General features: G+C 44.5%; 1 protein-coding gene across 3 annotated transcripts in view; it reads right to left on the bottom strand.

Annotated features, from left to right (window-relative positions):
- Positions 1 to 14,638, bottom strand: part of ccdc135 (coiled-coil domain containing 135) — a 144,016-nt gene that overhangs the window by 121,782 nt on the left and 7,596 nt on the right. For 2 of the 3 annotated variants that reach the window (XM_069917196.1, XM_069917197.1), the window contains exon 3: positions 13,641 to 13,815. In XM_069917196.1, coding sequence (XP_069773297.1) covers positions 13,641 to 13,815 — 175 coding nt within the window. Of the gene's footprint in view, positions 1 to 13,640; positions 13,816 to 13,977; positions 13,997 to 14,638 lie in introns of those variants that run through there. The other variant, XM_069917198.1, reaches the window with a different exon arrangement.

The following is a 14,638-nucleotide window of genomic DNA, read 5'->3' as shown; positions in this document are numbered from 1 at the left end:
TATGCCCCTCTACTGCCAGGCAGGCAATAGAGTTGTATACTATCCAGAATTATCCTTAAGTCTCCAAGAATGGTCATGAATGTATTGTCACATTGTTCTGAGCCCAAAGACCAAAACCCAGCAGCAATAGATATTCACCATGACAAGTAGTTACTTAAACAAAAGTTGTTTTTAATTACCCTTAAACATAAAAACAGAATCAAACATTAACTTATCAATATTAACTTAACTACCCAACTTAACCCCTTTCTAATTCTAAGCGTACGTATATGTAATGTGTGTGTAAATTTAAGAAAAGTTATTTGGTTCACAGTTCAATCTCACTTCTCATTCTTCCAAGTTCACTGGTTGCAGGCAATTCTTATACTGTGCATAGAATTTAACATGTATAAAGTTCACGTGGCTTTGGTCCTCGAAAGGTGATTGTTTACCGCTCAGGAAGGTTCTTGTCGGTTTTCAGAGAGAGGTGTGCTGTTCCAGGATTTCCACAACTGAAGTACCACCATTAGTCAACTCAATGTCTTGCTGATGAGCCCATCAGGATGATAAGCTCTTTCTTCCAGGCTACCAGAGAGTTCCTTTCTGTTCCACTTATTCCAAGAGAAAGATCAGACAGATAGCACTTCCAGCCATCTGCCACTCTGGAGCTTCTGTTTCAGTTCCAACAAGCTTCTCCTGGCTGACACTGTTCAGTCTCTCCCTCTCTCTCTCTCTCTCTCTCTCTCTCTCTCTGAGACACCAACTGCCAGCCACATGTTCTTCTCTCTCTCACTTACAAAACCCCCTCCTTCTCCAGCAAACAATAGGAGTCAGTCTTCTGCTCCCATCTGTTGTTTTAGGTAAACAAACCTCTCATTGACCTCTGACTGAGCACTTTGCAGAGTGGTCAAAAGCCTTGCAAAAATGTCCAACACAGACAACCTGACTCCGGTTGTTCTTCCAAGACAATGGTCTATTCATTTCATGACATCATTTCAATTAGCACCTATTTGTGAAATGAGCATAGCATTCCCCATAGTTTCTGTAAAGTAACTGAATATGAATTCTTCAGTATTTCAAATAACCTACTCTAATTTTACCAATTTATCTTCCAAAAACATTCCTAAATATTCCATCACAGTATACAATGTACAATGAATATATGTACTGAGATTCTTACTTGCTAAAGCTAAACATGCATTTGTGAATAAAAACTATGATGGTAAACTTACTTGAATTATAATAAATATTTAAAGTAATCCTGATGCAAAAAGGTTACTGGCAATGGCACAGACAGTCTTTTGGTGCTTTCTGAGCAGTCCATGATGAGTGTAATAAGGAAAGGTTCAGGAGTCTGATAACTATTGGAAAGAAACTGATCTTGGTGAAGGATTTCAGATTTCTGTATCTTCTGCCCAAAGGTAGCAGGAAAAGGGGTTGTGACCAGAAATCAAGCTAATTTAAAAAATACAAATACAATAACTTAAAGTTCTTTTAATTTTTTTTCTTAACATTGTAACATCTTATTTATACATTGCCTTTAACAAATGCCCAAAAAAACTTCATAAAAGTATTGATTAGACAAAACTTGAAATCAAGCTATATACGGAGATATGTGGGCAAATTTGTCCAAAAATAATACCAAAGAGGAAGATTTTTTTAAATTTCCCTAAAGGAAGAGAGATAGAGACTTGGAGAAAACTATAGAGAACATTTAAGAGCTTAGCATCTTGATAACCACCAATGGTTCAGAATCCAAACCCGCTCTGAGAGAGGTGAAGGACTGAAGCCAAATAGCACAGTCAACAAGCACAAGGGTAACAGATAGACAGGATTTGGTGCAAGTTTGGACAGTGCCAACAGAGGTTATGTTGACCACAAATGTAAAGAGGATAGATAATGCAGTGATGTGTTAAAATAGTCCAATTCTAAGGTGATAAAAGTATGGATCAGGATTTCACCAGAGGTAATCTGGGGCAAGGCTGATTGGGAGATGCTACTGAGGTGGAAAAGAGCAGTATGGATTGATAGAAGTGTTTTGAAAACCTTCTTCAAAGTTCAAATATATTGTCAAAATACATTCATGACATCACATACAACCCTGCGATTCCTTTTCCTGTGAGCCAGGCAGAATTTCTAATTACCAGTAACTGTACTCTGTACTCTAGAAGAAAGAAATGTAAATAAAAAATAAATAATCAGTGACAAACACGAGCAAAGTAAGTGTCCTTAAATGAGTCTCGGAATGAGTCTTTTGTTCAGAAATCTGACAGTTGAGGGGTAGCAACTATTTCTGAAATTGCTGTACGAGTCCTGTAGCATTTGCAGCAGCGAAAACAGAGTACGTCCTGCATTTTGGCTCATTGCCCCTTTTTTTTTTAAACAGCCCACTACCGTGGTGTTGTCAGCAAATTTGTATATGATGATTCGAACAGCTAAGGAATAAATATGATTTGTCTAATAAAATTTTTTTCTGTTATCTTCAGCTGAGATCTTTCTTAAGGGATTATTTGGGACCATCTATGGTCCTGCCCATGTGTAGTGACATGGAGATTCTAATTCAAAAGGTGAATACGCACAAGTTCATCTCTGCGATGCATCTTCTATTCCACAAGTCAAGGGAAAGGTGGGAGATGGGCGTGGGCACAATCTACAAGCGGTGCTGATCAGACTTGTGTCTGGACAGCATGACAGCAGTTATTAATGCCAGGTACAGATTGGTGCAATACAATTTCCTTCATCAACTATACCTTACACAACAAAAATTACATAAATCCAAACCAGAAATTTCAGAAATGTACTTTCAGTGAGGTGTGGAGATTGGAATCTTTATCCATTCAACCTGGCTGTGTACAAATGTGAGATCCTTCTGGGAGAACCTGAGGGACATACTGAAAAAAAATTACAAACGTGGATTTTCCACAGGATCCAGAATTGTACCTTCTGGGAATCATTATGGACATGAGTTTTAAATTGTCCAGATACCATATTTAGTTTGTAAAGGTTGCCTTGTTGATAGCCAGGAAATATATAGAGGTCATGTGGAAGTCCAACTCCCAATTAAATATTAAATGGTGGAATTCAGAAATGCAGAGTTGAATTCACCTGGAGAAAATCACGTACAATTTAAGGAGGAAATCTGGCACATTTGTTATGGTATGGCAACCCTATCTGCAACACATTGGTATGCGGACATAATTCTAACCCTTCTGAATAAAGGAAATGCAACAATCCGTGCCATTTGTGAAATGATTGAAATCATTGAAGTGGGTCATGGCGCATATAATGTGCTCTTGTATTTTTGTTCCTTATCTTTTTTATTTTATGTTTCTTTGGGCTTTTCTCAAGTTCCCTAAAGGGTTTGTGGCTTTACGGATAATCAGTTCTTTGTATTTGTTTAACTTATATAATCTTTTTTTTCTTGTGTTAGGGTATGGGAAGGAGGGGAGGGGATGGAGGGAAAAAGAGATTTTTTTTGTTGAAAGAGATTAGGATATTTGGATTTGTAGGAGACTTTGAAAATCAAAAATAAATTATTCAACAAAAATTTGTGTATGGTTGTTGTTGTACCAAGCCACACAGTTGTAGGTGCCAGGCAAGTAGAGCAGGGGACTAAGTTTACAATCCTGTGGTGTTCCGGCGCTGATGGAGATTGTGTAGGTGATGTTCTTCCCTTGAAGTGAAATATAACATTAAGGTTGCAAACAATCTTCCTCTGTCTCAGAAAATTGCCAAGACTTGTCAAGACTAGTGACAAGTGGTAGAATAAAAGAATCTTGAAACAGAAATTTAATTTAATGAAGGGTAGCAGGTGGTAGAGTTGTGATCCAAGTTTAAACTTATCCTCTGGTGCTGCCTCTATGGGGTTTATAATTCTCCCTATGGCTGCATTAGTTTTGCTAAGGGATTCCAGTTTCCATCCACATCCCAAAGACACACTGGTTTGTTGGATAACTGACCACTGTAAATTGTCCCTTTTGGGTTGGGGAGATGATATGAGTGTATTGCCATGCACAATTACAGAGTACAGAGACACCAAAATTCTTCGTTGCTGCAGCCAAACAGATATGCCAGATATACTGTAGTAGGCGGCATAGTTGGTGTAGCAGTTAGCGCAGCGCCTTTACAATGCTAGCAATCATGGCCAGGGTTTGAATCTGCGCTTTCTGTATGGAGTTTATACATTCTCCCTGTTTCTGCGTGGTTGTCCCTGGGGGCTCCGGTCCAAAAATATGTATTGGGAGTGTAGGTTGATTGGGTGTAAATTGGGCGGCATGGACTCATGGGCCAAAATGGTCTGTTACTGTGCTGTATGTCTGCAGTGAACTGGAATTCTCTGTGTATTGCTCTGATTGCTGGCTCTTCCCTTGGCTCCTACCCCAATATGAACCCTGGTTTTCCCGTCTTACTTCAGATTCACCTGAGGACTATTGTGTCTACCGGCCATTGATTGTAAGCTATTAAAAACATGTTTGTATTCCTCATTTGTCTCTGAGTTCAATTAAGTCACGTTATAATTTTAATAGTTTGACTTTGAAGCAGGATGGAAGCCCTGTTGAAGCCAGGCATGCTCCAGGTCGACAGTCTGTCCTCAGAGACCCAGCAGGAATTTGCCTACTGTCCTATCCAATGGCCATGCAAGACATCTTCAAGTCCGATAGTCTCCAGAGATCTGCACTTCTCTCTCGAGTTGGCCCCAAGGGGTTCGCTGTCATCAGAGACTGTGCTACTTACAAGTCTGCCATAGAAGGCTTGAAGGCCCGCTACATGAGGCCTCAGAACAACATGCTCGCGAGGCACTGGATCTCTCAACGTTGGCAGCATCTGGGTGAGTCTGGGATCATTACGTCCTTGAACTGTGGGCACTGATTAGAAAATGCCACTACAAAGTGGTCACAGCCTGGGTGAGAGAGGAACAAATCCATGGCAGGAGTGAGGTCAAAGTGCATGAAGCAGTTGGGAAGAAAGATTTGGCCAGCACCCGGGAGCTCATGAAAACACTCGAAAGGGGCCAACTAGGAGTTGACAAGCTCACGGGCAAAAGTGTCACCTTTTCAGAGGACCAGGTCATTGGAGCACAGCACCTGCACACCCAATACCCGCAAAGGATGCCGGGTGCTCAGGATCCAGTAAACGAGGGCACTGCGTGAAGGTCTGCAGGGCTAAGGGGAACCCAAAGAGGGCAACCGCATGTACAACCCCAAATTGGTGTTCAACCCATGCCCGAGTCCCAAAATGCAAGAACTGCCACCGGAAGTAAATCATCGCAGGAAGCAACTGCGGCCATCTTGCCACGCCTCAAGGAAAGAGTCGACATCTGATTGGGGAGCAACAGAGTTTCCAGAGTACTGGCAGGACACTTTACTGATTGCTTGGTAGACACTGGCTCAACTGAGAGCTTTATAAACTCTGCATCTGCCCTGCGGTACAACTTAAAAGTGTACCTGACAGACTATCATAATTTCCTAGCTTCGCACTCGCACTCTGCGACGATCCAGGGATATTGTGTAGTACATCTAACTGTAAAGGGGGGGGGGAGTGGAATTTTGTAAGTTTCGATTGTATGTACAGAAGGATTTGTGTGCTTCTGTGTTGTTGGGCCTGGACTTCCTATGCCACCTTAAAAGCATGACCATGGAGTACTCTGGCTCACTTCTTCCAATCACAGTGCAGAACGGAAGGTCCCAAAAGCCAGGCGCCACATGCGGTCTCTCCACCCTAAATACTGATCCCCTTCCCCCCACTGTTTCTGAACCTGTCTCCTGATTGCAAGCCAATAGCCACAAAAAGCAGGCAATGCAGTGCAGGGGATTGGGAATTTATTAGAGCCGAGACACACCGGCTGCTCAAAGAAAATATAATTGAGCCTAGCAATAGTCCGTGGTGAGCCCAGAGAAAGCGAAGAATAGTCTAGGCTAATGACTGACTATAGTCAAAGAATTAATAGTTTCACACTACTGGACGCCTAACCCCTCCCTCGAATTTCGGACATGGTTAACAAAATTGTGCAGTATCGGGTATATTCGACCATTGACCTGAAAGTTGCGCACCATAGTTACCAATCTGTTCCGAGGACCACCCCTACACAGCATTTGAGGCAGATGGACAGCATTGAGTTCTAGAGGGTCCCTTTTGGCATCACTAATGGGGTCTCAGGTCTTCCAGAGACAGATGGACAAAATGGCTAATGAATACAGGTTGAAGGCCACCTTCCCTTATCTTGACAACGTCATCATTTGTGGACACTCTCTGGAAGACTAGACGCCACCCTCCAGAGGTTTCTCCACATGGCTAAGGCCCTGAATCTCACGTACAACTCCAGTAAGTGCATGTTCTGGACTAAATGTCTGGCACTCCTGGGCTATGCAGTGGAGAATGTGTCATTGGCCCTGACCCCGAATGAATGGCCTCCTGTTAGACTCCTGAAGCCGAAGTCTAGAAAGGCCTTAAGAAGGTATCAGGGCTTCTTCTTTTACTACGCCCAGTGGGACCGTCACTACGCGGATAAAGTCCTCCCCCTCTTAAAATCCACTTCCTTCCCATTATCGGCCGAAGCCCAGGAGGCTTTAAATTACGTTCAAAGCTCCATCACAAAGGCCACAATGCATGCAGTGGACGAGAATGCACCTTTCCAGGTGGAAAGCGATGTCTCTGACATAGCTCTGGCTGCTACCCTTAACCAGATGGGTAGGCCAGTTGCCTTTTTATCCTGCACCCTACAAGGCCACGAGCTTCGGAACCCATCAGTGGAAAAAGAGGCTCAAGCCATTGTAGAGGCCATCAGGCACTGGAGGCATTACCTGGCCGGTAGGAAATTTACACTACTCACCAACCAGCAATTGGTGGCATTCAAGTTTAATAATGCAGAAAGGGGCAAAATAAAGAATGATAAGAATGCTAGATGGAGGATCAAACTCTCCACCTATAATTATGACATAGCATACAAGCCAGGTCATCTCAATGAACCTCCAGATGCTGGCCTGTTGCGGTGACTGCACAATGAGCTTTGCCACCCAGACATCACTCGCATGGTTCATTTTGACAAGTCATGGAACGTGCCCTACACCATTGAGGATATCATGGAAATGACCAGATCCTGCCAGGTCTGTGCGGCTTCTCAACATCATTGACGAGTATTCACATTTTTCGTTGCCTTCCCCTGCCCAGACATGACCACCACCACAATCATCAGACCCTTGCACTCTATTTACACCCTGTTTGGGTATCCCAGCTTATCCATAGCGACTGGAGTTAATCATTTATGAGCGAAGAGCTACACCAGTATCTGCTTATAAGAGGCATTGCCTCAAGCAGGATGACTAGCTACAATCCCCGGGGGAACAGTCAAGTTGAAAAAGAGAACAAGACTGTATGGAAGGCAGTGAAATTGACTCTCCGGTACAAAGGCCTTCCAGACTCATGCTGGCAAGAAGTCACTATTCAGCACTGTGACCAACACAACTGCTCACGAGCATTTGCTCACATTCCAGACGAAATTCACATCCGGACTACTCTCTCGCTTGGCTATTGGCACCAGGGTCAGTCTGTAAGAAGGAGCAAAACAGCACGTGAGGAGGAACAAAACAGACCTCCTGATCGAAAAGGTGTGCTTGCTGCACACCAACCCAATGTATGCCTATGTGGCATACCCTGATGCCAGAGAGAATACCATCTTGATCAGAGACCTGGCACCCACCGGAACTGAGGATCCAATGCCTCAAACGAGCCAGGAACTAACGAGTACCACACCTAGGGTTCTGGACAACGCTGCTCAGGAAGTGGTCCAATCCACTCCTCAATCAAAGCTGAAGCCATTGAGTCCCTGTACCACAAGGGGTCCAGGAAGCCCAAAGTCCTCCAGTACTGAGGCGCTCAACCAAAATAACTAGACCCCTTGACAGATTTAACTTGCAAATATTTGTAAACTATTAGTTTTTTTTAATGTATGGTCTCTGTTTTTCACGCACAGGTTCTATTCTGAAGGAAGGGGTGAATGCAGTGAACTGGAATTCATTGTTTATATATTGTTCAGATGGCTGGCTCCTCCCTTGGCTCCACCCTCACCTACCCCAATATAAACACTGGTTTTTCTGCCATACCTCAGATTCGCCTGAGGACTATTGTGTCTACTGGCCGTTGATTGATTGTAAGCTATTAAAAGTGTGCTTGTACTCCTCACTTGTCTCTGAGAGCAATCAGTCGCATTATAATGTCTAAATTCAAAAAATAAATTCTCACATTGAACACAGAGTCTTTTTGTGCCTTTGCCAGATAGTCCAGAGGTATTAAACAATCCTCTGAGGTCAGTGTGTTGTGCAGCGAACGAAAAAAAAAAACTCGGAATCTGGGAGTGAGCTGAACCAACCAAATGACTTTACTGGAACTCTCCAAGAGCTTATCATCAAGACCCCGCGTGATCCTTTGGAGCCCTCCCCCACACTGGGACCATAGTGACATCAGCCCAGTGTGAGCGCCTCTCCTTATGAAGACGTATTCTCAGTCCTCGACACATAAGATGGAGCTGGACCATGCCCACCTTCTCGCGAAGTCGCTGGCACAACTCTCTCGGGACTGTCAGCAGGGCCTCATAGATGAGCTCAGCAGATGATGTGGCCAAATCCTCCTTCAGTGCTGTGCGGATGCCAAGGAGCGCCCAAGGCAGCTTGTCCACCTAATCCAGGCCTCAGAGCTGCGCCATGAGGGCTGTCTTCAAATTAATATGGAATCTTTCCACCAAGCCATTAGAGTGTGGATGATAGGCCGTGGTGTGATGTAGCAGGATTCCTAGGAGCTGTGACAGCGCTGCCCATAGGCCAGACATGAACTGTGCCCCACTGTCTGATGTGATATTGGAAGGAAGGCAAAAACGGGCTATCCAGTAGGTCCCTGATGTCATGGAAGTGTCAAAGAGTGAGACAGCTTCCAGCCATCTAGTGAACCTGTCCACCATCGTGAACACGAAACTGGCAGCGGCTCAATGATGGCCAAGTGGACGTGATCAAATTATCTGTGTATCAGTGGGAAGGACTGAAGAGGGGCTTTCACGTGCATCTGCAACTTGAGGCCATGTCTCATGAATCTGTCTGTGACCAGTTGAGTTTCCGCCCAGATGGTTGGGTGGACCAATCCAGGTAGCTTGTCAAAGACACAATGCCTCCATGCAGTGGGAATGATGGGCCTTGGTCAGCCGGTAGACACGTCACAGAGAAGTGTGGCTTCAGATAGCCCGAAATGCACGTCTTGCACCTGTAGCCCTGAGAATGCACTGCAGTAGGCTGGTATCTTGCCATCCTGCCACTGGGCTGCTGCAAGTGCAGTATAGTCAATTCCGGGAGACAGGAAATGCACAGACAGGACAGACATACAGGACAGAGCATCAGCCATGAGGTTGTTCTTGCTGGAAATGAGCTTGATAACTATCATGTACTCTGAGATATACGAGAGGTGAAGCTGCTGCCTTGTCAACCACAGGTCCAATAACTTGGCGAAGACAAAGGTGAAGGTGAAGACAGTGAAATCCTGGTCCTTCAAAAGGAAATAGCGTAAATGGCGTATGGCGAGGTTGAGGGTGAGCAACTCCCTGTCAAAAACACTATACTTCTGCTCCAGGGATTGCAGGTGTCTGCTGAAGAAAATGAGCAGTCCCTAATCAATCAGGTGCTTCAGGAGGCTGCTGACAGCCATGATGGATGCATTGACTGTGAAGCCCGCGGGCACATCAACGTCTGGATACACTAAAAGGGTGGCATTGGCCAGAGGTTTTTGGCTGGAAGAAAGCTCCCGTAGACTCCGTATCCCAGCTGAGTTCTTTGGTCTGACCAGACAGCAGCTTGAAAAGATGTCACATGATCCTGGCAGCTGACAGCAGGAACTGATGGTAGAAGTTGACCATCCAATGAACTCGTGGAAACCTTTGATTGTAGTTGGCTTGGTGAACTTACGAATGGCCTCAACCTTTGACAAAAGAAGGATTGCCCCATGTTGATCAATGTGGTCCCAAGGAAATCGATGGCCGTCAGGCCAAGCTGACATTTTGCTGGGTTGATGGCTAGGCTGTAATCACTCAGTCGCTGGCAGAGCAGATGCAGGTGTGTTAGGTGCTCCTGTCGCGAACGACTGGATGTCGTTTAGGTAGATAAAAACTAAATCCAGACCATGCCCCACAGAGTCCATGAGTTTCTGGAAAGTTTGCACTGCATTTTTGAGGCCAAATGGAATGCGGAGGAACTCAAAAAAACTGAACGGAGTGATGAGAGCTATCTTGGGGTCATCGCTGGGGTGCATGGGGATCTGGTGGTATCCCCGGACCAAGTTGATTTTTGAGAAGATCCTCGCTCTGTGTAGATTGGCCATGAAGTTCTGAATGTGGGGAACCAGGTACCGGTCGGCTGTCATAGCATCATTGAGCTGGTGGTAGTCCCCACAAGGTCTCCATCCCCCAGAAGACTTTGACACCATGTGTAAAGGAGAGGTCCAAGGGCTGTCTGAGTGTCGAGCGATTCCCATCTCTTCCATCTTCCTGAATTCTTCCTTGGTGAGTCGCAGCTTGTTGGGAGGAAGCTTGTGTGACCAGGTGTGCAGCGGTGGCCTCTGTGTAGGGATGTGATGCTGGATGTCATCTTTTGGGAAAGCAGTTGAGAACTGTGGCATTATAATGGCCAGGAATCCTGGCAGGATTCTGGCAAACACATTGCCTGATAAGGTTACCGAGTAGAGGTGTGAGACCAGGAACTTGGCTTCTCAAAGGGTGAAGGTCTTGAAATTGACCAGATGGCCCCTTTCAGGACCACCAGGAGGCATAGGCTTGAAAGACGTTTGTGCCCAGTAGGGGCTAAGACACATCAGCCAAAGTGAAGGTCCGGGTAAAATGGCAGGAGCCAAACTTGAGCAGGATGGTCTGCACCCCATACGTGTGTATGGTGCTATTTTTGGTGGTGGTGAGGGACAGTCCTGACTTCCCAGTGTGGGTGTCTGGTTTGACAGGGGAAAGACGCTGATCTCCGCCACTGTGTTCAAGAGGAAACACTGTCCTGAGTGCCAGTCCCATAGATAATGGAGGGTGTCTCAGCAGCTGACCGTCATAGTCTTCATCAACAGCCGGCACCGTCGTTTCCCAGATAGATGTAAGGTGGACGGCAGCGGCAGGCTCCAGAACCCCATTTCAGGTGTTAGAAACAACACTACTCCAAGTTTGAGTCTCCACCTGCTGTGGCTGTCGCCGATCTCCTTTGTGGAGTGGGAGAGAAACAAGTCACTGGGCATAACGCAGAAACTAGGTCAACGGATGCCCCACCATATTGCTTGGTGTGCCACAGGACATCTGCACAGTCTGCTAACCTGTGTGGGACACTGAAGTCATCGTCCGCGAGGCGTAGGCAGATGTCTTCCAGCATCCGTTTGAGAAATATCTGCTCAAACTGTAGCCATCCATTATTGTCAGCAGATCGTTCATAAGGGCAGATGGCGTGTTGTCCATTTGGAGCCAGGTTGTCCATGTGGAAGCCATGCCGTTCGTAATGGGACATGCCGAAGGTGCGATAGGAGCACCTTCATTGTCTCATATCTGTTGGAGGCTGGCGGCTGATGTAAGAAATGATTCATCCAGCAGTCTCCTGGTCGTGTGAACTGACCACTTAGTAATATCTTGTGGAGTCTGTGGTGATCTGCCTGACCTGAAACTGGGCCTCAGCCTGTTCAAACCAGACTAACAGCTGTGAGGTCCAAAAGATCAGCAGCTTCAGTGAGACTGCGTTCTGTGCACTCGTGTCATTCATTATAAGGTCCAAAGCACCGTTTTGGACTGTTGGGGTCTTCACTGGGGTCAGTATGTTGTGCAGCGAATGGAAGAAAAACCACACAGAAGCTGTGAGTGAGTACCAACCAAATGACTTTACTGGAACTCTCCAAGAGCTTATCATCACGACCCGCATGATTTTCCCCCCACCGGGATTATTGTGACATCATCCCAGTGCGAGCCTGCACCCTCGTGACCTTGTTCGTTTGCGGATCATTGCAGCCTGCTACACCTTGATGTCTCCAGATGGGAATAAAAGGCAAAAAAACTCACTTCACTTTGGCATCTAATAAAGGTTGACAAGCATTTTTCCTCTCAACTCTGAGAAGTCACCCAATATATGTATCTTTCAATACACTGTTATGAGCCCAGAGGACCCCAAAACCCAGCAGCAAAAGATATTCACCAAGACAAATGGTTACTTAAGCAAAAGTTGCTTTTAATATGGAAACAGGATCAAACTTTAACTCATTACTATTGACTTAAATAACCTAACTTAACCCCCTTCTAATTCTAAGTGCACGTGTATGTAATGAATGTGTAAGTTAAGAAAAGTTCTTTAATTTTCAGTCCAATCTCACTTCTCATTCCTCCAAGTTCCTGGTTGCAGGCAATTCTTATACTCTGCACAGAATTCAACATTTATGAAGTTCACCAGGCTTTGGTGCTTGAAAGGTAAATGGTTATCATTCAGGAAGGTTCTTGTTGGTTTTCAGAGAGAGATTTGTTGTTTCTGGACACAAAATTATCCTTTTTAAATCAGCCTCATCAATGACTTGCCAAAGAGATTTGCTCCATCAGGGTTTTCCAGATGATAACCTTTCTTTCAGGTCACCACAGAGTTCCTTTTTGTTTCTCTTATTTCAAGTGAAACATTATGCAGCCAGTTCTCTCCTCTTGTATAGACCACAAGGGCTTTGACCAGGCTGAACTAAGCACTCACAACTCATCTTCCAAATGGGGTTTTCCACAAGTTTTCCAGCTTGTCCTGTTCCAGTCCAAGCCGCTGTTGAAATGCAAAAACTGCAGAACTGAATTCTCTATCTCTCTCTCTTAAAGAAAAGCCTGTTTTACTCTGCAAAACTACAAGCCCCTCCTAGAACAGCAAACTCCACTCTGACAGACGGCGGCTCCAAACTTAATCCTCCGAGTTATTTCGTCTATTGCTTTTCAAAACTACAATCCATTAGTGAAGTCCCTTGGGCACTCTCCAAAGCTTTTGCAAAGGCATTCAGAGCCGGCACGTCTAGCTTAAGCAGAGCTCCAATATTTTAAATGAGATGTGTTTTGGTATTTGTATGTAACCAACACTAAAAAACCTGCCACATTTTATCTCCCAAAATCATATCTATATACAATATAAAATACAACATATTCTGTCATAATGCTCACTATGTTCTCTTGTACAAAAAGCACACAAACCTGAGAAAGCACTTATTTAATTTTCTGTATCGAAGCATCAAAACTTTTAAGAAGAAATGAATATAAAGGTTGAGTGTCTCATATTAATAATAAAAACCTGTAGTGCTGGACACAGCCAAGAAAGACTCAGCCACCACATTGAAAGTCATTAATGGCTGTTTTTATTCAAATTCAGTGCGCGCCCTTTTAAGGGCAGCATGAGCTCAGTCACCTTGTGTATTGTGACATCATAATCGCTGCCCCAGTCACGCGCTGGGTAAGAGACTTGAGGCAGGGAGAAAACCCTGACAGCGGCATCTTCCCATGGCTGCCCCACCACATGGCGATACTCGCGGGGCTGGTTCGCCATGAGAGAGAGTGCACCGCCACAAACCCAAAAACATAGTGCATTATCCATGATATTTTATCTAATGCTCTATTGTATGATGCACATAGAAATATATACCTGAATTCGACATTCATTCAGAGGACTGAGAAGCAGAGGCTTTCTGTCTGGATACAGATATTCGTACTGTTGCCTGAAATTTTCAGCGTATTGCAGCATGATATTTTCTTTAGCAGTGTTTATCTGATAAGATGCTGGGTAATCCAAGACACCTATATCTGCTATCAGAGATTCTCTACATTAATAAAATATGAAAGAGAAATTACATTTATCGAGTGTCTTTCACGTCCTCTGAATATCCAAAACTACTCTGCGGCAAAAGTAGCCTGCTTCAAAGTCCATCAAGACCAATAGGATAACAAATATTTCATCTCTTTTAATGTCCTTCATTGCTCACCAGGATATCCTTCCTTCAACACCAGCCAAATGATTACTCATCCAACCCCAGCCTCCTTTGGTTGTCTGAACTTGGTCTTACAAGAAACAACTCCTTTGATTTCACTCACTTCTGTCAAATAAAAGGTGTTGCTATGGGAACTTTTCTGAGTCTAGGCTATACCTACTATCTCATGGTAGGTGTGGGATGATTTTGTTCTAATTACACAAATATTTTGTTAACTCTGCTATCAATTTTCAACCTATACTGTACCTGAAATCTAAATCTGAATCTTACCTTGTGTTCCTTGACTTGTCATCCTTGATTTCTGTGGCTAGGCAACTAATCAACATCAATGATTAGGACACCAACTCCTGCTGTTATCTTGACATGCATCCTTCCACTTTTAAAGATTCTGTTTATTTTCCCAGTCTTACCTGGCTGTTGTAGTCTGGTGCTAAGCAGGTACCTGGAGTAGAATACATATACTGGGGGCTTGGTAGATGCTTTCCTGGATGGCCATCACTGGTTCATACTCAGTACAGTCACAGACTGCCTGGAATGCAAATGGGACCGGTTTCATGCACAGTACCATGAGTTTCTTCTGGTCTGAGTGCAGAGGATTGTCCCCCATCGCATTCTTCCAGATCTTGAAGTGTGTTGGAATTTCCAGGTGTTGGGG

Source organism: Narcine bancroftii, chromosome 2, assembly GCF_036971445.1.
Source record: "Narcine bancroftii isolate sNarBan1 chromosome 2, sNarBan1.hap1, whole genome shotgun sequence".
Classification (NCBI taxonomy): domain Eukaryota; kingdom Metazoa; phylum Chordata; class Chondrichthyes; order Torpediniformes; family Narcinidae; genus Narcine; species Narcine bancroftii.
Note: the sequence above shows the minus strand (reverse complement) of the source record. Positions and strands in the feature narration are given on the sequence as shown.